Raw genomic sequence first — 25,237 nt, forward strand, 5'->3', positions numbered from 1 at the left:
CACTATCACTCAAGTTTTTTGCTGTTTTTTTTTTAAATAAAAAAGGCATCTCTAGTTGTGTTGTTACCACATAATATTTTAAATCACAAAGATTTTGTTTGCTGAGCTCTCACAAGCATGTCTAAATATCACGAAAGTCTTTAAGTTCTGTGTTTTTTAGGCTTTTTGCTTGCAAAATCAGACTTGGCAACTCAGCTTTTATTTTCACTGTTTTGCTTTTAAACAGTTACTTACCTAGTACAGTAATGTAACCCAGTGACAAGCTGAAGAAAGGGTATCAGAATGCCATTCTCCCTTTTAAATATTTGTTTTGTTGTTTAATTAGACAAATGAAGAAGTCAAAAGAAGAAGCTGGATCCTGGTCTCCATTTATACAGGAAGGTTGAATTATTGTAGTAGATGATCTTTCAGAGTCACAGTATCACAGTATCACAGTATGTTAGAGATTGGAAGGGACCTCGAAAGATCATCTAGTCCAATCCCCCTGCCGGAGCAGGAACACCTAGATAATGTTACACAGGAGTGCGTCCAGGCGGGTTTTGAATGTCTCCAGGGAAGGAGACTCCACAACCTCCCTGGGCAGCCTGTTCCAGTGTTCCGTCACCCTCACTGAGAAGAAGTTTCTTCTCAAGTTTAAGTGGAACCTCTTGTGTTCCAGTTTGTACCCATTACCCCTTGTCCTATCATTGTTTGCCACTGAGTAGAGCCTGGCTCCGTCCTCGTGACACTCCCCCTTTATATATTTATAGACACTGATAAGGTCACCCCTCAGTCTCCTCTTCTCCAAACTATAGAGACCCAGCTCCCTCAGTCTTTCCTCATAAGGGAGATGTTCCACTCCCTTAATCATCTTTGTTGCCCTGCGCTGGACTCTCTCCAGCAGCTCCCTGTCCTTCTTGAACTGAGGGGCCCAGAACTGGACACAATACTCCAGATGGGGTCTCACCAGGGCAGAGTAGAGGGGAAGGAGGACCTCTCTCGACCTACTAACCACCGCCCTTCTAATACACCCCAGGATGCCATTGGCCTTCTTAGCCACAAGGGCACAGTGTTGGCTCATGGTCATCCTGTTGTCCACTAGTACCCCCAGGTCCCTCTCCCCTACACTGCTCTCTAACAGGTCATTCCCCAACCTATACTGGAACCTGGGGTTGTTCCTGCCCAGATGCAGGACTCTACACTTTCCCTTGTTATATTTCATCAAGTTACTCCCTGCCCAACTCTCCAGCCTATCCAGGTCTCGCTGGATGGCAGCACAGCCTTCTGGCGTATCAGCCACTCCTCCCAGCTTAGTGTCATCAGCAAACTTGCTGATAGTACACTCAATTCCCTCATCTAAATCATTGATGAATATATTAAATAATACCGGTCCCAGTACTGACCCTTGAGGCACTCCACTAGTTACAGGCCTCCAACTAGACTCAGCCCCATAGACTACAACTCTCTGGCTTCTCTCCTTCAGCCAGTTCGCAGTCCACCTCACTACCTGATCATCCAGTCCACACTTCCTCATTTTAGCCGCGAGGATGCTGTGGGAGACTGTGTCAAATGCTTTGCTGAGGTCAAGGTAGACCACATCCACCGCTCTGCCATCATCCATCCACCGTGTTATTTCCTCATAAAAGGCTAAGAGATTGGTCAAACATGATTTCCCCTTGGTGAAGCCATGTTGACTGCCCCTCATAACCTTCTTATCCTTGATATGCCTTAAGATGGTACCAAGGATAAGGTGTTCCATCACTTTCCCAGGGATGGAGGTGAGGCTGACCGGTCTGTAGTTACCCGGGTCCTCCTTCTTGCCCTTTTTGAAGACTGGAGTGACATTTGCTTTCCTCCAGTCCTCAGGCACCTCTCCCGTTTCCCAAGACTTGGTAAAGATGATGGAGAGTGGTCTAGCAATGACTTCCGCCAGTTCCCTCAGCACCCGCGGGTGCATCCCATCTGGACCCATGGATTTATGGATGTCCAGATTGCTCAACTGGTCTCTAAAAGTCCATGCAGCATTATTTCCTATCTTCTCTAACTCTAGAAAACATCTCTCATAGCCATTAACAAAACCATGTTTCTGTAAGATCTGCTAAATGTAACATTATTGCCTAGGGCTTAGCTACTTATCATTAAGTAAATGCATTTGACAGGTTCTGTGCAATGATGCTGTTTTGTCATTGCTGCTTAGCTGTGCATTACCAGCATTTCATTGTGTTACCATGTTCACAAATGATATGGATCCTTCTTCAGTTGTAACCAGTACAAGTGGGCTTGTGTTGAGTTGCCTCAGGAGGAGCAGCCAAAACAGTAGCAGGGTTTTTTTTATGGTGTCTTTTTTTTTTTTTTGTTTAAGATCAGCTTATATGTACAAAATGGCCTTTAAATGGCTGTTTTAACGGCATGTGTGTTTCATAAATGGGCTGAGCCAAAGGGAAGCAAAGAACAGTGTAACAACTCAGAGAGAGCAACAGGAAAGACTGAGGGAAAATACCTACATTATGGTGACCTTCACTTGAATGGTGTTTTATTCAGAAAAAAAGAAGGATTGTAACCCTAGGGTTACTGTGTAGTGCAGACATGAGTCTTTCACAGTGGAGAGTGAAGAGAAACAGTTTGGTGGCTTAAGGCAAATGCCATAACCCATGGGATGCTGGTGTTGCTGCTCTTCTTTAATGGCTTTGACCTTGATATGGGATGTTGCCATTACATGGTAAGGCAGAAATACACACCTCAGCTGTTAAATTTTTTCCAGGATAATTTAGCATCCCACCATTGTCAGGATCTCTTGGCACACATGTTTTATCTTACAGTTTCCAACAGTGTTAGAGGCCAAATCGTGCTTTAAGCCTTCTTGACCTGAATCATGCTGGCATCTATGAAGGAGTGACAGTGCCAGCTGCCTCCCCCTGCCTGGGGAGACCCTGGCTATCTCAGCTATCTTTATCCTACCTTTTAAAGCGATGCTGCAAATCTCTCACGCTTTCTACCCCAGCCCATTTACAGAACAGTAACAGGGTGGGCCGGTCCTCCTCCCGTGAGCATGGGCTGCTCAGGATGAGTGCCTGCTTGCACACATCATTGCTTGCCCTGCATAAGTTAGTATACAAGGATGGAGGAAGGCAGATTTCTTGCAGTCTTTTCCCTCGTTTTGTCCCTGCACGAGAAGAACCACAACCCTTCTCCTTTATATTCAATTTATATTTAGCTTTAGATATCTGAAGGCTTTCCCTGCCAATTTCTTTTTTAGCCTCTAAACATAAGCAGACACCTTAGGGACTGATATTTGGCAGTTGCTTTCAAGTGTCTGTATGTCTGACCTAGAAAGTAGGGAGTGTTTTTCAGTGCATGCCAGTTACAAAGTCAGAATGGTCTCTATTAATTAAAATCATCTGCAATCCTTTTAGCATGTGAGCCTGTGGCATCGTTAAGGATTTTCATGCTTTCATTCCTGAAGGATGGATAGAGTTCATTGCTCCAGATTTTTGATTATTTTTCTCATTAGCAAGCATCTCCATGCTATAAATTAAAGGAGAAGGAAAGATTGCCATTCCCAGGGTGCTTCGTAAAGTGCCTTGGAAACCTGAGCCTCAGCTGCATCCAGAAGAAAATAATACTAATGTATAAAGCCCCACTTAACCATGTAGGTTATCAGACCAGCTGTAGCTACTTCTCTGTAGTTATTTCCAGACATATCATGAAAGTATTTAGTCAGACAATCAGATGATTTTAAGGACTAAAACACTAATCCTCTTAAAACAAAACAACTCACTGCTAAAGTCAGCTCAGCTTAAATAGCTCTCTTGCATAGAATTTCATCTTGATTTAATTAAATTATGTGTGATCACCTCCTATGTTGAACTGTTCAACATAGTTGAACTGGTACAGTTTGTGCATGTAGATTTTTTTTTTTCTTCACTAACCGATTAAAAAGCCCTTTAAGATATCCCTATATCACAATTTTATGTTTAATCTGGAAAAATAAAAGGAGGCTCTGAGTAGCTATTTCAGTAACTCATTTCTTTTAGGAATTTTCTCCAAAGCTGTGATTTTTTTGCTTCAAAAGCAGAACATTTTGTTTTTCCATTTCAAACTGATTTTGATTCTGAAATTTTGGTTTTACTTATTTAATTTAATAATTCAAAATCAGAATAAAATTTCTGATCTGGTCTATTGAGAGTCGGGTAATTGGGTTATGAAAACTTTTGACATTTTTACTGTTGATGTGAAAAAATATTGAGAACTCTCATACAGTGACCTCTTGTTTCAACCTATTTGTAGCAAACCTCTCATCCCCTCTGGAATGGTTCTGCTGTTTCTAGTACCAAATGAATTCTATAAACAAAACTCTTTTTCCAGCTAGTAGTTACTGGATTTTAGCACTGAGGCAAAAATGAAAATTTGCTGAAATCTGTCCCCTTTTTCTTCAGCTGAATAATACAAGACCTAAAAATTGTAGGTTCTAGCCTTCCTGTTAGCTCTTTGACTCCTCTGAAAGGGTGTGGATTGCCTTTTCTAGATTTGACTAATAAATGTGACTGTCTTTTATGCAATTTTATCTAAAGCCTTCCTTTATATGCATGTCCATCAACTCTGGATCAAAGTATCCTAATGTGAGTACTGTGGTTCCTTTAAAGCATCTGCAGGATCTGTTAATATGTAAAAACTCCTGCCAAGTTCTTGCTTTACATTTGTGTTCATCTGAGTTCTATTTTGTTGCATAGAGTTACTCTTTGTATAAAAAAACAAGATGAAAATACTGTTTTAAAAAAAGAATTTTCAGGTTTTGCTACAAGAACAAAAAACTTGTGCCTTTCCCCCTCTGGAACGTGTTTTTTATTACTGCACTTTCATAACGGCAGTTCATGCTATCCGGCATTTACAGTAAATCTGTGTCAGTTCATGGGCTGAGGAGAAGCTTCTAACTATTTGACCTTTATTCCTCGCAGATCCAGCCTGCTGCTCACAGTGACCCTCTTGGTAAACCAGCATAAATTTGCAGACTAAGATTTCTGTAGTGATAGTATATACATTGAGAGAATGATGAGGCTCATTACATTGTCATGAGACTGTATTCTGTAACGTAGACCTGAATCAAAAGACAGACTTTAAATATACCAAATAAGTTCAGCAAACTGGATGAATTTCACTGCTGATTTAATTAGTGGGATTCTGTGAAGTGGAAATCAACAAGGTATTGGTCCTGTGCTATGTCTTTACAATTAAAGGGATTCCAGAATTGTTCATTCTGATTTAAAAGTCAGGTGAATTTTGAAAACCATTAAATACGTTCAGGAGCATAGCCTTGATTTTAATTTTGAAATATACATGTGGTTTAAGTATTATTTGCCCATGACTTTTTATAAATATACCTTTAAAAGACATGGGGGAATTTTAAACTCATGCCCTTCTGAGAAAGGCTGTTATGGTTGCCAGGCAGCTGAAAGATAGTGCTCTGCTCTCAGGGAGGTCACAGTTGCTCTTTTTATTGGTGAGACTGAAAGTCAGGGGTGTCAGCCTGCTTGGAAGTGTAAATTCAAAACCCAACTATCTGGCTGTGCTCCAAAGTGGTGCCAAACTCCATGTTCACTGAATGTATCACGGTATTTTATTTTATGATTAGCAGACCAGCGCTGGACACAGGAGCGTCAGAGCATACTGCTCTAAAGCATAAGTGAGTGTCTTGGTGAGAGGCACAAATCCTCCCTAGCTGCTGATAGCCATCTTGCTTATAATGTGCTTCAGAAAACAAGTAGCACAAGGAGGGTATTTTCTTTTTGCCAATCCTTTCAAAGTGGAACAGATCTGCAGAGCAGAGCACAGATGGCAGCAGAATAGTGGCTTAAATGCAAAGCATCAATTGAGGCAAGTGGTACTTTTCCATCTCTGAGTAGTAGATTTGAATCTTCTTTTCTTGATGTATTTTGTTTTGTAGACACACTTCAATACTACAACTGGTATCGGAAAGTGAAAATTATAGTGGAGAAAATTAAGATTGTAAAAGTCTAGAAGGAAAGGAATGAAACCAAGCAGCTTATCTATACACACGTCTATTTTAAACGTGCAGTAATTTCTCACCAACAGTTTCTTAGTTCAGATATTTTCATTAATCAAGAGCAAAGTGGGAGCTTTGGAGAAACTGACGCAACAAAATTGCTAGAACTCTTTAAAATTTTGTCATTTAAAAATTATGCAGCCTTAAATCAATTGTGGCAATATTTAGACATTAAAAATAATTAAAAAAACAACTGACTAGATACATGATGGATTATATATTGAAATTGCAGATAATACTGGACTGCAATTCAATGACAATATTTGGTGACAATATTTGATATATTGAAAAAGGCATTCAAACACATCTTAAGCATTGTATTCTACTGATGATTTTAAAATGTGAAGGGTCACAGTTCTTAATATAAGCAGTTCTCCATCTTTGGAAATTGTAATCCAAGCCTGCATTTTAAGCACAGGGCTCCTCCTTGCATTGAAGTCAAAACCAAGAATCCTGTTATTCTTCGTAATATTGGGCTTTTTGGTTAGCTCTTTTTTTCCTAATTCTATTATTTTCCTAGTTTCATTTGAAGTTACAAGAAAAGAAAACAAGAAGCAGACTAAAGCTGGCAGGTTCTCAAGTCCCTCTCCTGTCAATGCAGCCCTTGGCTCTTCATCAGGTGCTAGCAGGGAGATGACAGGGGGAGCACAGACTCACACAACTAGGAGTGGCTGAGTTGGGAAGGAACCTCTGGAGATCATCTCATCAATCTCCCCTCTGCAGGGTCACCTAGAGCAGGTTGCTCAGACTATTTCCAGTTGGGTTTTGAGTCTCTGAAAGGATGGAGACTCCATGAACTCCCCAATCAACCTATTCCAGTGTTTGATTACCCTCATAGTAAAGTTGTTTCTTCTTATGTTTAAGTGGAATTTCCTTTTCTCAGTTTGTGTCCATTGCCTCTTGTCCTGTTACTGTACACCAGCAAGAAGAGTCTTCTTTACTCACCCTCCCAAGTCACGCACCCAAATTACTTAGGCTGTCCGTCCGTCCCCCCGTCGTCCCCCCAGATTCTTTGTGGACAACCTCCTCACAGCTGGAGTTTAAGTTGGGTGCTCAGAACTGCTGCATGACACGATCTCCTATCTGTCTGTTTGTATGCACAGAGCCCGTGGTGACCTGTTTCACTGTTGGACAATTGATTTAGGTGTCTGAAGACAGTATAAACACCCACTGCGAAGTCAGGACCCCCTGCTGCTATCACAGATGGGGAAAATGAGTCTAGTCACATTGACATAATTTTAGAAGTATTACTCTGGTAAGCAAGGTGCTTTGAGACTTCATATGCTGTGGGTGAGTCCATATGCCCTGGGTGAGACACTCCTTCATTTCTGCTCTCTCTGTTTCTATTAACAACAATCTATGCTCTGCTTAATGGGATTGGCCTTCGATCTCTGAAAACCTCAGCGTAGCTTAATCTGTGGAGTCATGACACACTCCTTCACTGTAATTTAGGGTTTGAAAGGCATAGGGTCATTTTAGGACAGTGCTGCAATGAAAGATTCTGGGTTTGGGACTCGTGAGGTCTAATGCTGTTTCATCTGGGACACACGCGGATATCTCAGCTCAGAAGTACCTCAAGACTCAGTACACTGTCAGTGTTGTTTTCTGCTGGTCCGAAAACCACAACAGCACCTGGTGACAGGAGATGCCAGAATGTCGTGTTTGCTTTCCTCCAGTTCTGCTTGAAGGTGTGATTTGCAATGTTGCAAAGACATTTCTACCCTGCAAGAGGCCCTTGGGAAAGCAGAGTTGGCTCTTATTGCTGTGAGTAGCCTTTTCCAAAAGTGTGGATTTCCAGGCCTGAATGCTTTGACCTGGGAAGGGAGAGTGGGAGGAGAAAAGAAGTCATGCAGAACACATGTTCTGCAGCATCAGCAACAGATGAGGGAGTATTTGATTTTAGCTTCAAAAAGGCAAAGTCAGAATTAAGCTGCCAGCATGTCGCACACTGGTTGAATGAAAAGTGTTGGACTGGGGCACTTACCAGACCCAAGTTGTACTGCAATCTGAACATGATTCTAGATATTAAATATCATTTTATGATGGTGACTTAATAAGTATATGTATTGGCACTGATGCCTTATGTGTTTCATGTACTGTCATTGAGGCCAGACCCAAAGTTGCTTAAATCAGCTGAGAAGTTCTCATGGATTCCAGATGGGTTTAGATGACAGGCTCCATGGTTCATTAATGCATTCTGAGGTTAGGAACATTACAAAAGAGTTCAAGTATTTTATTTTAATTTTCGTTTATTTATTTTAGTCTTTTCCACATTTTTAATCTACATAATTGACATTATGCAATCAGAATAAAATCTTCTGGAAGTGAGGTTCCACGGCCCATCATAACAGATGGCACAGTGCCTGGTTTTCTGTGGTAATAATAATACAGAAAAGGGAACTCTTCTTTTCAGATTCCTTTCACCTCCAGCCTCAGATTTTGCCATGGCCTGTGTCCTCTTAAAACTGTGCTCTGAATATCTCCCTAATGCTTTGGGCAGGTATTCAGAACAGAAAAATCCAGCAAGTTGCTTTACCATCCAGTGCTTTAATAGATGTATGACAGCTGGGTTTCTTTCTCCCATGGGTTTCTTTCTGTATGTTATTCCCCTACTGACTGGGGAAAAAAGATGCATTCAGTCAAAAATTATCTGGTACTACTTCAGTGCTAAGAGCTGAAACAGCACCAGCATTAATACTGTCCTAAATACCTTGTCTACTTAATGCATGATCTTGAAGCCCTCATTCCATTCATGCTGCCTTAGAACAATCTGTTATTCGATAATAGCTACAGCTTTTTATCGTACAGTCAGCCAAGGGCAGCCACTGTGCACCAAATGTGTAAAAGGAAGATTGATAGCAGGGCTATTGTTTGGCACTATGTGGGAGACTGATAGAGCAACCAGCTTTGAAACAAAGTCGGGTAGTTCTGATTAAAGCATTGTCTGTGCTGTGCGGGTGGTGGGAACAGGCTGATCAGCTCAGTCCTGACTGTGCTGCTCACACTCAGTGGGTTTCCAGGGTCCCTTTCCATGCCACGTGCACTCACTTTCCCCACTGGAGGAGGCTCGACTCACATGGTCTGTAGGAGAGTTGTGGAAGACTGTAAAGTGCAAGGGAACAATACTTTTCCTGGCTTGGTCTAATGCTCATCTCTTTTGCCTGTTAAAAAAAATATGTTAAGGTAAAATATTTTGTATCTCTTCTATATAGATTTGTGCCAAAATCCACTGAATCCATTTGGAGGGACTTTCAGCTCGTGCTTTCTGAAAGGGCCCAGAGTATGCCTAGCTGCTGACCTACCGGTCAAACAGTTCTCCTACGCCAAGCACTTGTCTTCAGGGTCTGTAATGTTATTCCATCTGCCCCATCTTTGTATGCCTCGAAGTCCCAAAGCTAGTTTCTTTTATGAAAAAGAAAAGAAAAAGAGGAACAGTTCTTCCTGAAGAACTCTGGAGAAAGAACTCCTGCACTAGATTTGAAAAAGATCAGCACCACTGTTTCACTGAGATCTAATGGCATTTCACAATCCCCACTGAGAACTGCCCACAGGAGAGCAAGCATGACTGTGGTGCTCATCCAGATGGTCAAGGAACATCATAAACTATGTCTGTTCATCACAGATTACATTTAATTTCCGAGCCTGGATGACAGCACAGGCTATTCAACATCGTCTTTTGGTTGCTAATCCTCAAAGAATTTGTTTCTTTTCCAGTGTTATTGCCATGGAAACTGGCTAAACTGCAGGTCCAGATTACATCTTTGCTCTTCGCTCACTTTCATTTTGATCTGCAGACCTTCTTTAGGTGTTCGGTAGAGGCAAAGGGCAAATCAATATTGCTCCTTGAAACATATAGTCACTCCATGTGCTCTCTAGCCTCCAATACGTAAGTGTAGCCACTTGAGTTTTGGGTCTCCTAGGGCAAGAGACTTGAAACCTGAAGATCTGCTACCTACAGCCTCATTTTCTGTGATGACATTGCTTAGCCAAGCTTGAGAGGGCAACACAGCAGATTGCTTCCTTATCTATTTTTCAAGGCTTTGCAAGTGGTAACACAATGATGCAGAGAGAACAATTAATATCTGGAGCACAAATGTTGGAAATATTTCTCAGGTGCCCTAAACCTGTTGAAAACAGGAGTCATGGAGGATTGCTATTAAAATGTATGATCTGCATGTAACAAATGATGGCCCCTTAACCATAGGTTCTATATTGTGGGGATTCTCAAATTTTGAGGATTTGAGTGCTATCTTGAGTGTGTGAGATCTCCAAATTTATTTTGTTTAGACATGCAGCTGGATGAATGTGCCCTCTCTTGTAACCTGGTCTGGATTCTTTGAGGTGAAATGTAAGGGCTGTACCTCTTTAGAGACCTGTTGCAAGCTCTTGTTTTAATCAGATGATGAGTTCTTTCTGGTGGAACAGACTTTATACCTTGGGAGATTCTGTAGGCTTGAAAGTGGGTGAGAAATTAGTTATGTATGTTTTCTTTTAAGTGTTTGGAAAACCTGGATATGTATGTATAAGTATCCCCTATGTAGCTATAAGATTAGGAACCTGCATTTACATAGCAAGTCCTAATATATGCTACTGACCTTGGTGATATTTATGAGAGTAATTTTCACACAGGTAGCATTTTTAATGGAGTACCTATAATGCATTAGTCACCGATGCCTTTGCCTTGCATCAGGCATTCAGATCCTTATGTCCACTTTCCACTATACTTGAGCTATGGTCAATTTACAAGTTAAAAACCTGTTCTTTATTACTGTGTGGTTCTGTCTCTGACCCTTTCTGGAGAATCCTTTCTGTATCACTGTAAAGTCTTTCATGCCAATACACATCACTATGGATCATAAGAAGCTGAGGGGAATAAGTGCCCCTACACTGCATGGGAAAGCACCTTCGAATTACAATCCTTCATTACTTTTGTACGTACAGGGTGTTGGAATTGATTCTCTTTCACTCTGACACAACACAGTGCAGCACATGCCCTTGTCTGTCTCTCCAGAGAGTGTGTTAACACTGGTAATAGAATGGGTGCATTTACTAAGTACAGGAGGTAGCATAATTATATGGCTTTAAGATATCTACTTCTACCATAATTCAATAACTTGCTAGTTTATATGAGTGATTCATTGGCAGAGGTTGCTATTGTTGCAGAAAGGCTTGTGTAAATCGAGTATGACTGGCTACATGGCTGGTTTTGGCTGAACCTGATAATATTGTGTTCTCTGTATCCTCAGAACTTGTATTCAGAAGAAATAAGGGACATTTTTAATTCTGAGGACTATCAGCATGTCTGCATGACTTGCTGGCTTTAGTGCATGAGTGTTTTCCTTTGCTTTGGCCTCTGATAGTGAAAGCAATGCATAATCTAGTGTTCATACTACTTGAAAAGGTGCTCAGGAGCCAAACTTGTGTTCCTGATTCTGTCACAGACTCTGGCAGTTTTCTTGTGTAGGAGATGTGGCTTCCCAAGGAAGTTAAAGTAAAATTGAGAGCCAAGGAATGAGTGGGCACTTTTGGAAACGTTGGCCTTAATATGCCAGTTTGTGTATTTCTAAACTAAGGGATTTGTAAGTATTTTACAGGACTCCAGAAAGGCTCTGTGAGTGTTTGCAAAGTCTTTCAGAGATGGTAGCATGGCAAGTTGCACTGCAATGCAAGGAACATCTTCACTTCAGAGTACGCCTAAGGAGCATTCATGCATTTGGTGACAGTCCCATAAGACAGCAATCTATTATTAAAAGACTGTCATAGATCTGGTTTCCCCAGATGTATCATTCCCAACTTCCCCAGAAATTTTACCTGGAGGAAAAGAAGAAAAATTTGTTTGTCCCAGATGCACCCAGTATGTGTCAATCTTGTGTCAGTGTGCCATTTGTTGGCATATGCACTATGGGATGCTCGTGCCCAGAGCACTGTCTTACAGGATGGCTTACTGTGCAAAGGGCTAGACTCTTCAGTGGAGTTCATGGCAATTACACCTTATCATAAAAACATGATTACAATAAATAGTGCCTGCAGATTTTACAGAATATTGTGAATATGTCAGCCACAGTTACAGACAGTTACAGAGTTAGAAATCTTTCTGAAAAAGGAAAAAAAAAGTTAACATTAACCAATATTTGAAAGGAAATACAGTTTCTTCCTTTTTTTTTTTTTTTTTTTTACCAATAAGTTGTAATTTTAATGTTACTTGCCCTGACAAAGTTTGACATACAAACCTTGTTTAACATACTGTGGCTGCCCCTTGCACTTGGAGGTTGAATGTACTACATAGAGCATGTAACTAATAAGATGGGGTTTTGTTCATCCTTTCAGTTAATTCTGTGTGTTCTTTTTTCCCCTCCCCTTTGTGCTGCACGGCTGATTACCACCCTAGGACCTTGCAATGGGACACAGACCCCTCAGTGCTGCAGCTCCAGTCTGACTCTGAACTTGGGTATATGTCAGCTCTTTTTGTTACTCATTCATTATTTCTTTGCAATAATTATGATGAAAATGCTTCTTGGTTGAGCTGTTTTTGTGTGGTTTTCATTTGCTTTGTTGGCTCAAAAAGACCATAATTTAAGTTTGCTTTTTTTTAGTTTAATCAATAAGAAGCTTCAGCAAAGCCATCTTTGTGGGAAAAAAACCCAACTATTTAAAGAAGTGCGTGAAAAGATAAGCTGCTCTTTCTGTTGCCTGAAACACAAATCAAATAACTATTTCATTACAGATGAAATGTTATTATTGTGGCACTTATGTGCATGTACGGTTACATTTAGTCTCGTTTGTACCTGTTGATTCAGACTTTTCTCTCTGAATCATTTGCAAGCTACTTTTTCCCCTCCTTCCTGTCTTCCATAGTTATGCTGTTCCCACATCTAGTGGCAATTTCCCCTTTTTCCTTAGGAGCTGTATATGTGCTTATAACTGTGCACTTAAATATGATCATACTCCAACAGTAATTGCCATCTTAATTGAGTTCAGTCTAATCAAGCATCTTTTAAAATTGTACTAGAGATAAATTAATATTTTCTAGTTTGGAATGGAACTCCTCTACCCCAAACATCTGAAAAAAAAGACAGTTAAACAATTTATAAATGCCTACCTGCAGAGATATTTAGGATAAACTGTTCCCCTAAAAGGGGTAGGTGGAAGTCCTTTACATTCTTCAGAACTTGAGTCATAGGCAAAACCAAATCTCTATATTGAAGATGTTACCTATAAGCTTATGAGCTTGCTTGCCTGAATCTGCAGGCAAGGTTCTTATGCTTTTACTGGTTCATGTGAAAGTCATTCACCATTCTATTAGAAAAACAACAATTTCCCCTTAACTACTAATTGAGGGTGCTCCCAGATGCAGTCAGGGATGTTAGGGTTATTCACCATGAAAGATCAGAGGGAGTGAAAAGTATCCAGAGAGCTTTCTAAACAGGGTTTCTTTACAACCAGAACTTTTAGAAATGTTTGTAATTTTCACCTGAGTGTGCCTTCAAATAGCTAGAACTTCTAGAACTTTACCTGGACCACACCAAAAAGTTAAGGGTTTTTTAAGCTATTCTAATATACAGAAACTTTTTAGAAATCTCAGCTGCCCTTTCCCAGTAGTTTGAATTAAAAGATGAGCACTCCCAGGAGCAAGGCAAGTTCCTTTATTTGACTTGCAGCAATATAACCCTCTGTTTAGCCACAAGATTTCAATCGTTTATGAGCAGTCAGTGCAAAGACAGCAAAGCAGCATGCCAAAGAGTAAATCCACAGGTATACTCTGTAACAGAAGTCCTACCCCTCTTGAAAGAAAACTGTCTTCAAAAGTAAGGCAGAATTAGAGAGAGGACCAGACTTTCCTCTGATGTCATGAGACTAGATTAAGAAAAAAGATACCAATGCAAAAGGAATCCTGCACTCAGCAATCAAATTATGTCTGTAGCAAAGCAATTCTAGCTGATACGTCTTTCTTCTGGCACCTACAGACAGAGGAATCAATTTTAATGTGTGGACTTTAGTTACAGTCCTACTGACATCCCATAGGCAGTTTTGAAAGGAATCCTTCAAAGCTTACATGCTCTGGAAGATTAATATTCAGCAAACTGTAAATTACAAGAATTATGAGCACCTCAGATGAAAAATGGGTTTGGAAAACCATAGACAGTTTAGTGCTGCCCTAAAAAGAACTAGAGACTGGAACGTTACAGTCCATATTTGGTAGTCTGGATAGGATGCTCCAGTCATACCTAAGTGTTTGGGACCAAGGGCTAGGCCAACTTTTAGTTACACAAGAACCGTTACAGGTTCCTTAACAGGGGCAAAAAAGAGCTAAGAGACCACATTCCTTCATATGAAGAAAGTTCTCCCTGTCTTCATTAGTAATTACCAGGATATGGGTGACACCAGGCATTTGTACAGGCACCAGCAATTCCTGATTTAGAAATGTTTTAGGTGAAAAATTCCACACATATTTTCAGCACAGTGCTCTGGGATATATCTTACTTCTTGGTTAGCAGTCTACAAAGAGCTTAACCCAACTAGCAGTTAAATCCAGCTGTCTGTTCCACATCCTCAGGCAGCTGAGGAGATATGGAGTGACCTCGTGAAACTGTTGCTGGATTTAGGTGAGGCTCTAATTAGGCCCAGATTAAACACATAATTAATTAGAGATTATACTTAACCAAGACCACTGTCAAGAGGCTCTTTCAATGCAGGAAGCTTAAAAATCTCAGTAAGTGGAACCAGTAGCAGGGGACTGGTTACATAGGAAAGTCTAACTGAACAAGTGGGCCACAGAGATTGCACATCTGGTGCTGAAGGAGGGAAAAGCACATGAGATTTTGCTTGAACCCTCAGTTAAAGCAACTACAGAAATGTAGTGCGACTGAGAATTCTGTTAGGTGAAATATAACACAAACTGTAGAAGTTTTTCTGTCCCAGCTAAGGGTGTAGAGGTTATTTTCTGTAGGATTTTCAGGCAGTAATAGCTTTTCTTCATTTTGGCAAAGTCACAGATGGTTAGAAGAGTCTTAGAAGACTCAGAGCTGTAACAACTCTTTCTCTTTCTATGTGTTACAGTTGACTTATACTGATTACCTGCTGAATCTAATTGAATTCATCTTAATAACTCAGCCAGTAAGTTAGATTATAACAATACATAGCTGATGTAGCATTAATGCTGCTGAAGAGTTCAGTAGGTGTCACCCCAGGATAACAATTTCCTTTTGAGACACCCATTTCCTTTACAGACATCCATCTTAATCTTAATTGAATACCTAAACCATTGTAAATTAATTAGATCAAAACCCCTTTGACCTCTGTTCTTCTGACAATCTGTAAAATACAGCAGATATGGATAATGTGTGTGAATTTTCTACTTTTCCAAACTGCTTTCTGTATGACATCGCAGTTCAGAAACACTGTATCCATGAATTTGTTCCCCATAAATGCAGAAGCATATTTCCATTGTTGATGTAGGCAACTGGACTTACTTAGTTGATTTGTTTATTGTGTGCCTCAGATGTACACATAATAATGGGGATGTACACATAATAAGATAGGGGATGTACACATAATAAGATACTCTTTTCTCTCGTGAAAGTTGGCTTTTTTCCAGTAAAACACTTGAAAGTAATAATTTGTTTATTCTTTCCTCCCTACAGTCAAATAATAGTCAGGAAATAAATGGACTTTTTTCCCACACTGTTGAGGGAACTGTGTATGACTACAAGTGTTCATGACTGTGCTCAGCTGTCTTTCTTCTTTTTCCCTTAGCCAATCACAGATAGTTGGCTTTACTGTTATATTTTGTATGAATTATTTAAAGTAAGGGAAGGAGTAGAAAAAGAAGGCTATACTTGCCCTGTTCCAGCTGTGTCTTGGAGCTTCTCTCCAATCTTTGCATTAGGATTCTACTAATCATAAACCTATACCAATTCCACTACTAATGACCCCTGTGGAATGGAGAATCTCCTTTTTTTTTTCATAGAAATGACCTACCTTGCCAATTAAAGGCTCTATTATTGCTCTCAGGTGAACATCTGACAGTCCTAATCCAGCCTGGTTTACACTCACTGTGCCCTTTCCGCTATTGTATATCTCAGACTGATGACTAGCTCTTTTGAGCAGGCAGAACATTGTAGTAATGATGGTACGAGGCAGATTTTTGTTGTTACAAGGGGCACAAGCAGGTCATTTCTCTCTCCCATTTACAATCCCTCTCAGCAGCATGATCAGATGAGTTGAGTAACTCTGTTATGGCTAGTGGTTCCCAGGTTAATTTTATTCACTGCAATTAGGTACTTCTCATGCATAGTGTATTGTGTTTCATCTTAGCAAACATTGAAGTAGTTTTTTAATCCAGTTCATAAAAGTAAGCACTCTTGTTCCTGCTGCTGGTTTACGTTTAACGTGACTAACCTTTTGATGTCATGTATTCCATCTTAGACGCAGACTGCACAAACTAGGGGTGTCAAAGATTACCCAGGTTGATTTCTTACCTCGGGAGGTGGTGTCATACTCCAAGGAGACACAGACACCTCTTGCCACACATCAATCTGAAGGTAAGATTTTTTACTATTTTTTTCAAAATAACTTTTTTGTAAAAAATAACTATTCAAGTAAGAGTTAAAGAATGTTAAGAAAAATAATAGTAAATTATAATATAGCTACTTATCACATATTTTCTGCAAGACTGGTATTGTTTATGTGATTAATGCCTGTTCTGGTGAGAATAATTATAATAATGACTTTAAATTCAGGTGGAACCAAACTACTTCTGCCTTACAATGGGTTGTGCTTAGATAAGAGTTTAATGAGAACATATTTTCAAATAAATCATTATGAATATAATTAAAACAGTGCTTTATTCCAATTTTCTGCTTTCTCAAGGAAGTTATTTTCTGTGCTTCATAAATAGGCAGTGATGGAAAGTGTAATTGTGTCTCACTCCAGTAGGTGAGTCTTAGAAGTTGCATTTTAGATCTATGTGCTGAAAAAGGAGGCTTAGATACTTTGTGGATGGTCTTGCTTTCTGTCTGTTGGCAGATATATTATCTGTACTCATGGAGCTGCTTATTAGTTGTTTGGCTTTCCTGTTGACAGGTAAATACATGGAGTAGTTAGGAGGGGAGTGCTGTTCTCTCTTTTCCTTAGACTACACACTTGCCAGTGTTGTACTGCAGAACACTGATTGCAGGTCTGTTGAAACCATTTAAACTTAATGTAAAGCTGTTCATTAGCCTGATGTAATTTACATACTACTACAAAACAAGTAGCAGAAGTGAAATTGAAGGCAGTCTTGACAGCAATTTTTGCTGTTAACAACAAAAGGAAAGTTTACCAGTTAGGTGCTTTCGTGCAGCAGATATTGTAGAACTTCACCAGGCTCCATACAGAAGAAGAATCAAGTAGGTTGAAAAAGGTGTGCAAGTAAATCTTTCTAAATATAAGTTGCTGTCAGGGAGGATACAGTGATAAACATAGGCTGCTTTTTTCCTGCAACTGGGTTATCAGGTCTGCCTTCAAGAAACCACAAATGAAAACTGCTGAGCTAGATACTCAGATTCTACTGTCCCAGACCACAAGTTTGCCCTAGTCATCTGTTGTCTCATAGAGCACCTTCAAGCATAGGCAACCTTGTTGCTTGGATGCTGCTTCTTGATCAACGTGTCCTGGCAGTTTTGCCTTCTTGGAGGGAGATGCTGCCTTAGAAGCTTCCCTAGTTCAATCCATTTCATCTCTGCTCATTTCTCTGAGGGTTGCTGAAGCCTCAAAAAAATCGGAGATTTCCCCTGAGGCATTGATTTCCTGGGTAAAGACCAGTAGGTGCTCAATTCTGAGGCATTATCATGGAGTCATCGCTAGATTAGATGAAGAGGATGCCCATCCTCCCTGATGCAGGGCCTTTATCCAGTACAAAAGCCTGTGGATATGGGGAGTTGAAGACATGGCTTTGATGTGTTTACCTCTTTCAGGCCTTCGACTGCATGCATTAGCTGACATGTCTATGTGAACAGGCCAACCTCTCCAATATCACCTGATCACTTCCCTCAGATGTGTGGGGGAGAGAAAATTTTACTTATATTTCCTTTCCAATCTGTTTCTAGGGAATAACATTAACTTGGACAATAATATGGCCCTGCATTGGTAAAGGAGAGTCAGAAAAGCTTGGTTAATTCATCAAAGTAGTATTTAATTGAAACTCTCTAGGGGATAAATAAACTTGGTGGATTTTGTCTCCCAGGTCTGATGGAAATGAATTGTCAGGTTTCCAATCTCCTATGCCTTTTTATTAATGCTGAGCCCTTCATACTGTCACTCTGAACATGAACAGCAAACAGAGGGGAATTCCTCGGTAGAACAGGTTTGAAGAGGAGTCTCTATGCTGTTCCTATGCATTCATGTGATAAAATATAGCCATTATCTTTTCAAAATAAATTGTTCGGCCATTACTATGGGTATGTGACCAGTCATTCAGATGCTGAAACCTTGCAGTTTGAGAAAAGAAAAAAAAGAAACCCCTTATTTCCTCAGATGAGTCTCAGCTTTCAAAATTCAGTCTTTGCTGCCTGCCTTGGACACTGGAAATGTCAAAATGCAGAAGTTTAGGATGAGATTGTCACATGCTTGCTTCTGGTTTGGAAGACAACTAAGAAAGGGATACCGCACTGGTTGGAAAGGTCTTTCCTATACAGTTAGGCCCTGAAAGAGGACTTGGAGTCCCTTCAAAGTTTTGCAACGTTTTTGTAATGTCAGTATTGCGTTTTCTGCACATTGGTTCTCTAGAAAGAAAGATACTCCGGGATGTCTTAGACCTACTGCTGTTCTGAAGCTCAGTGGATATAGGCCTTTGTGGAAATGGCTATTCTGCACCAAAACTCATAAAACCAGTAAAGGAAGGTTTCACTGTGGCAAGTGCAATGTGGTGCCAGAGAGCTAGATGTTATGAGCACTGAAGTCTCAGCTTGTCAGCTGCTAATTTTAGAAGAAATAATGTGGCATTATTCTTCACTGTATAAAAACAGATTAACTCCTTTTTTTCAGAACAGGTAATTCACTTTATTTCAGAGGAATAATGACGTGTCATTTCCCCCACCCGCTCTATTATTTAGGGAGATGTGTATATGCATCATTCAACCCTTTGATCACAAGTACCTTATTCTTTTGCTTTATTTAGGTCACAGTAAGCTTCAGCCTTTTCTTCCTTGTAGGATGACTTCAAAAACACCCAGATCTTGGCTCTGGAGCCTGAGAAAAAAAAAGCTCATTACTTTTCCCCTCCTCCTTCTATAATTGAATTTGAATTTAGGTATTCATAGGCATTGAGAGACATTTCACTTGTGCTGCTTTTTCCATTCTGGAGTTGATTAAGATCTAGACTATGCCAAGTGTTTTCTGAGAGGCCTTTGCACACATTCCTTCACTGTACAGAGACTCTCATATTGCCCCATGTAGCCTTCGATTATCAGACCCTCCAAAGCACTGCAGAATGGCCCTTTGCTGAATGACACCTAGGAGAAAGCAGCAACAGAAAAGCCATGGCCTGACCTCTGCCCAGGATGAATCTTTCACTGCCGTACAGCCCTGGAAGGAGAGCTGTATGTCTGCCTGCAAGCTACCTTTTCAGATAGGAAAACAGCCTGCACATTCAAGCTCTGTTGGGTGCCTGCCTCAGCTCCAGCTTACTGTTCTCCTGCTTGCTAATGGGCCAGGAGATAAAATCTCAGTGAGGAAAACATCACACTGCCCCTGCACTGGGAAGTGGGATAATCCTCTTATCTGTCTCCCCCCAAAACACAGGGGGCAGTAAAAAGATGAAGGTCTGTGAGGTCTCCGGCTTTGCTGGCCAGTGTCAGGAATGTTGTTATTCCTCTTTCATGAAGTACAAACTACTTCTTCATTGACAAAATGAGATGGTTTCACTTTTTTGTCTTGCCAGACTGTCACTGTGAATAGGTTGTTCTGAGATGCATTTATGAAAATGTGGATCCCATATACAGGGGGAAGAAGATTTGACTTTCTAGAACAAGGGAGATCCTATGTACTTCACCTGTTTATCATCCTCAACAGATGGTTGTTCATATGGGGGAAACAAATGTGTTAGCATACTCGCCCCCCTGAGCAGGATAACCTCATCATACCTCACAACTGTTTGCCCAGTTCTGGCAGAGAACGCAATTCAGGACCATGCTCCATCTGCTTCTCTGCTGTATTGAAACACTGAGGATATTTGGGCTATTAGGGAAAGAGGGAAAAATAAGATTTTTACTCCATTTGGAAGTTGACAGGAATGGAGTGGCAAACCAGAGGTGAAATTCGAAAACAGAGGTGAAACTCCAGAGGCTGGGTTGGGTTCTTCATTTCTCTGACACTGTAATTCTCTGAACTGAGGTTCCTCAAAGCTAACCTTTTTTAAAGTGGTGATGGAGGAGAGGGGAATTCCGCTCACAGTCTGAGACTCATGAAACTAAAACACATGAGTTTAGGAATCTCTGTGTGATACCAAGTGCAAGTGACTACTGTAGGGTGAACCAAGACTTTCTCTAGGTGCCACTGACTGCATTGAGTAGTTCTTCACTGACTATCTTGACAGCAGAGAGCTTCATGTAGGCATATTAATGTAGGTTTCTCATTATCGAGTAATCTGTGTATGACTGAAAGTGTCATACACTGGCTCTGTGTGAGGGCTCTGCCCTACTCTGAGTTTTGATAATCAGATTAGGAGTTTCCTGTGACTAGGACTAACAAGCCCCAATGTTATGAAAACAAGTCAAGCTTCTGGAAGTTCCATGATAAAATCCATAGATAAAGTTATTTTTATGTTTTACTATTAGGGGCTGAGATTTCCAGGTTTAATCATTATGGAGCTCTGGCTCTATTTATCCTGTAAGATAATTCGCAACAAACCTCTAGCATGGCAAATTCTGCACCAGGCCTGTTGTGCCTTCCCATATCTGACTGTAGCGCAGCTCTAGCTTTGTGAGTGCATGCTGTACTTAAGAAAATCTAGTCTCAGAATTAAGCAAAATCATACTTGAGCTTTCCCATGCCCTGTCTGTCTAGAGCTCACGGATCAGAAGCTGGGGGTTAAGTTAAAGAGCTTACTTTGGCTTTTCTGTTCCGGAGAATCTTAGAGCTCACCTCCAGTTTGAGGAGGAGAAGATAAGCCTTGAACCCTTCATTTAATGAGAAATGCAGATGCACATTTTTGCATCACCATGCCTGCAACATATGTATCAGGATACATGAAATTATGTGTGATAGAAAGGTATTGGACATAACGTGGGGGAGGGGGCAAGCAGAGACCTTCTTCTGTAAAGAAATGGTAGTGTTGGAAAGCAGAGCAGAACTGGGATAGAGATCACTACTAAACAGAAGAGACAACCTAAAGATGAATTGCTGTTAAAGCAGAAGTTCTGTTTTTAAACAGACATAGCCTTAGTACTAATGGGCACTAATTTTGTGAGAAATGTGCTCTATTTGTCTATTCTAGGCATTACCCTGCATCTGTGTTTTTAGTTTCTGTAAAAATCTAGCTTCCCTTTTCTTCTCTAATCTCAGTCCATCAGAGCCATACTGTGGATCTCAATGGCTGGCATAAACATCCTAATTCAAGGCTGCTTTGTTTGATTAAATCAACAAAGCTTATTTTGTACTGTTGTACCAGACTGTACAAGATTGGATGAGACTAGAACGAAGCGGAGCAAAGATTTGAGGCATCGCGCTGGAAAATGGTCTTTCAATAATTCCATTTTATGCCTGTCACAACTGCATCCCTTTTCTAAATAACAGGATTTCAAAGGTGGAATATTTATTTATTTCATTTAAATCTGTCATAAAAATCCTTCGCAGGCATTCAGGCTGCGCTCTCTGGTGGTGAAACGGTGAACCGACGCGTCGTTCTAAAGGGGTGATGGAGGAGAGGGAGGGAAGACAGGAGGCTGGTGTTACCTGCAAAAAACACTTGCCTCATTTTTTTGACCGAGGCAAGAATTGTATGACTGAAAGCTGTATTAATGTAAGTGCTGATGAAAGAAGTGGGAGAAGAGACCAAGAGTTTATATAAAAAGTTGGGAACAAAGAAAGCTATTATCTAGAAATATGTATATATTAAAAAAATAACTAAATAAAGCCTTAAAAATTCAGTTATAGGTATTGTAACAAAAATCCAGGGGAGTAATGCACTAGTGAAATCAACTGCAATCTTTTTCTCTTGCCAGTCCCTCCCTGAAGTACAATTAGTAAAGTACAGTTTGCTACAATACATATTCTCCAGGACAGCCACATCAGGCACGTACCAGTTGTAGTGGGTCTGTGTTCCACTCCCAGCAAGCTACAGACATTAGGTGTATGCCACTAAAGGCTTTCATCACCAACTAGCTCATGATAATTTTATGTAGTATAGAATTACGATAAGGGCTTCACTTTGGAAAATGTTTTTCTGTGTTTTTTGTTGTGCAGAATAATATATTTGACACTGACGAAGTTTCTTGTGGGAGGAGGAATGAAGAGGCTGTACTCTGTGGTCATGCAGCTTGGTGTTTGAGTGCAGGAGGAGAAATCAGATGTCTTATCTCCTGAAATATGTAGCACATATTGGCTAAAATAGGATTTCTGTCAGTCAGTCCCACTCCGTTTCTAAAAGGTGGCCTGTTACATCCATGATCTATTGGTGTATTTATCAGTGATCATTGCTGCGGTATTTGCTCCCATTTCCTGTCTCTCCGTCCAGGTCCTCTCTAAAGACTTCTGGAGAAGGGTTTTTCTTATACTCCAGATGTTTTTTCAGATAGTTTCCATCAGAGAGCCCTCTCAATGTTAAACTGTTTTGAACAGGCAGATCTGAGAATTTAGTAAGCATCAATAGTTCTCTGGGAATTATCTACTAAGAACCGATTTAACAGAGAGAAGATTGGCTGTGGTCACACACAGTAGGAGGTCTGAGGAAGGAAAACTCCTTAGAGATCTTAGACTTTGTCCCTGATCATTTCATTACACAGAGACAGGGTAATCTGACTCTTTGCAGCTCTTCCGTAATCTTAACAAAATCCCAGGAAGGTCTTCTGAAAACCAGTCCAACATGCATGGGAACTTCCTGCTCCAGAGGGGCCCAGGCCTTCTGCAGACCCTAGTTCTCTTGCACGTGGTACCTCTGCATTAAATGCAAGCCCAAGAAACACATCTCATAATCCTTTACAAGGGTGGAAGGAGAACAACAGACTTGTCACAACTGTGCTTGCACCTTCTCTAAACCATTCAGGTGCCAGAAAATGAGGAACAAATCAGAAAGCTTAACTGCCTTCTCAGTGAAACAGGGAACCAGTTTTTAGGCTGAGCCTGCCTCAGAGAGGGTTGCTGTGCAGCTGTCATTCTGTGCGTGGAAGGAATACTGCTTCAAAGCATCCGCAGACAGCATGGACAATGACCATGCTCTACTGCACTGACAGTCCTTGCTCTGTGCTTTTAATAAGTGGATCCCATCCTCCATCCAAGAAGTGGGAGGCTACTCAATCCTAGAATAAACAAAAACTGTTGTAGTCAGCCCCCTTGTGAAGAACTCAACCTGCTCCTTTAGTTCCCCTGGGAAATATGTAATTGAGTGATCATGGTGTCACTTGGTGGAAAACAAGAACTCTGATATTAGCAGCCTTGACCTCAAACTCATTTAATTAGCCACAAGTCATCTCACAGTGCCTTTGACCCATCCTTGTGTCCTGACATCTGAAACTAGCAGTGACCCATGAATCCAGAAAGAAGCACTGTAATACCTGTATGCAAATTGAATGCTTTGTTTCCTGGAAATGAAAACCATACTAGCCATGTTTTACACATGAACAACTGCCATAGTGAGCTGATTTGTTATGTGTTCCCCTCAAGTAACCAAATAGTTCTGAACTAATTTGCAAATATATGACTGTCAATATGTTACAACTGAGCTTTAACATGAGAACAGAAGGAAACTATCCCACTAATGAATGATGATTTCCGCAGTCAACAGTCAGTGAAAAGACAGTGGCCAATTTTTCTCTATTTTTATAGTTTATCGTTCTCACTTTACTGTATGTATCATTTCAGTGATATTTGAATATACTTTAAATTAACAAAGTGTTGTACATATTACAGTGCTCGGATTAGAAGTCATAGATATGAAAAATATAAAAAGGGGGAAAGTTGGGTTAATAGTGCTTGCAAAAGAACAATGAAGACACAGGTTTGTTTTTTCTTCAGAAACAAAGCATGCTTTTTCCTACCATCCCTGTAATTCCTCCTTTAGCCTAATGGATGATGCCTATTTAGTATATACAAGAAAACTAATACTATTGCATGGTTAGTAACCATTGGCAAACTCTAGCTTTGTAACATGGACCAATCTCCTCTGGAATTAAATCCAAGATTAACAAAAATGTGTATTGCAGAAGTAAGAGTTATTAATCCTCAGCACTCTAATTAGCACTTAATCTTTCTAATCCTGTAAGTAGATGCAAACTCAGGGCTGAAATAGACACAGACCATAATGTGGAAAGCCCTTCATTAGTAGTGTTAAAAAGATGTACAGAAAAGAAACCGCTGTTGTCTTACTTCACACTTCTCAGTTTGTTTCTTGGCACTTGTGACTCAAAGGAAGGAAAAAGATTCACATGCCAAAATCCCCTCCTCTGTTTTAACCCATGCTCCTAATGTACTGAGTCAAAATTACGCAGCTGAAAATTCTCCTGTTCATCACCTCTACCTCCAGTTCTATATATGAGCCACGGTTTAAGAAGCTGGCCAATTGTGCCCCTCTATAGGCTCCCTTAATTGGCTCATTTCCATAGGAGAGGTCACCTGCCTTGGCTAGAGTGTCAGCTGCTTGCCCTCAGACTAACTGGAGAGGGAGCCAAGAGGCTGTGTTGGGTAGAATGGGGAGGGTTTGCCACACCCCACGTTGTTACCCTCCATAAAGATGAATGAGGATGCACCCCACACTGGGTCTTTGTTCACCAGGTGGATCTTCATGGCCTGGCCCAAGGACCTGGTCAGAGCCTTCCAAAGGCAACCCTGGTCCCCACTTCTCCCTCCCAAAAGCCGCTCCCAAGGTTGTGTAGTGCCATGCTGTAGGTATTGCAATGATGAATCGGAGATCTCACATGAAGTACTTGAGGATCCCTCCTTTGAAATCAGTAGTAGCTGGATCCTTTCCAGGGAATCTTTTTGCTTGCTCACACATGAAGAGTTAGT

The 25,237-nt window shown here is 40.6% G+C and overlaps 1 protein-coding gene across 14 annotated transcripts in view; it reads left to right on the forward strand.

The window, feature by feature from the left end:
• DYNC1I1 (dynein cytoplasmic 1 intermediate chain 1) overlaps positions 1-25,237 on the forward strand; it is a 194,219-nt gene that overhangs the window by 28,557 nt on the left and 140,425 nt on the right. For 8 of the 14 annotated variants that reach the window (XM_061468517.1, XM_061468519.1, XM_061468518.1 and 5 more), the window contains 2 exons: positions 12,429-12,488; positions 16,466-16,581. In XM_061468517.1, the coding sequence (XP_061324501.1) occupies positions 12,429-12,488; positions 16,466-16,581 (176 nt within the window). The remainder of the gene's footprint in view (positions 1-12,428; positions 12,489-16,465; positions 16,582-25,237) is intronic. The other 6 variants (XM_061468522.1, XM_061468525.1, XM_061468526.1 and 3 more) reach the window with 1 other exon arrangement.

This window comes from Pezoporus flaviventris, unplaced genomic scaffold (genome assembly GCF_033815535.1).
Source record: "Pezoporus flaviventris isolate CSIRO_AGI_PZ_B2104156 unplaced genomic scaffold, CSIRO_AGI_Pfla_v1 ptg000047l, whole genome shotgun sequence".
Lineage (NCBI taxonomy): Eukaryota > Metazoa > Chordata > Aves > Psittaciformes > Psittacidae > Pezoporus > Pezoporus flaviventris.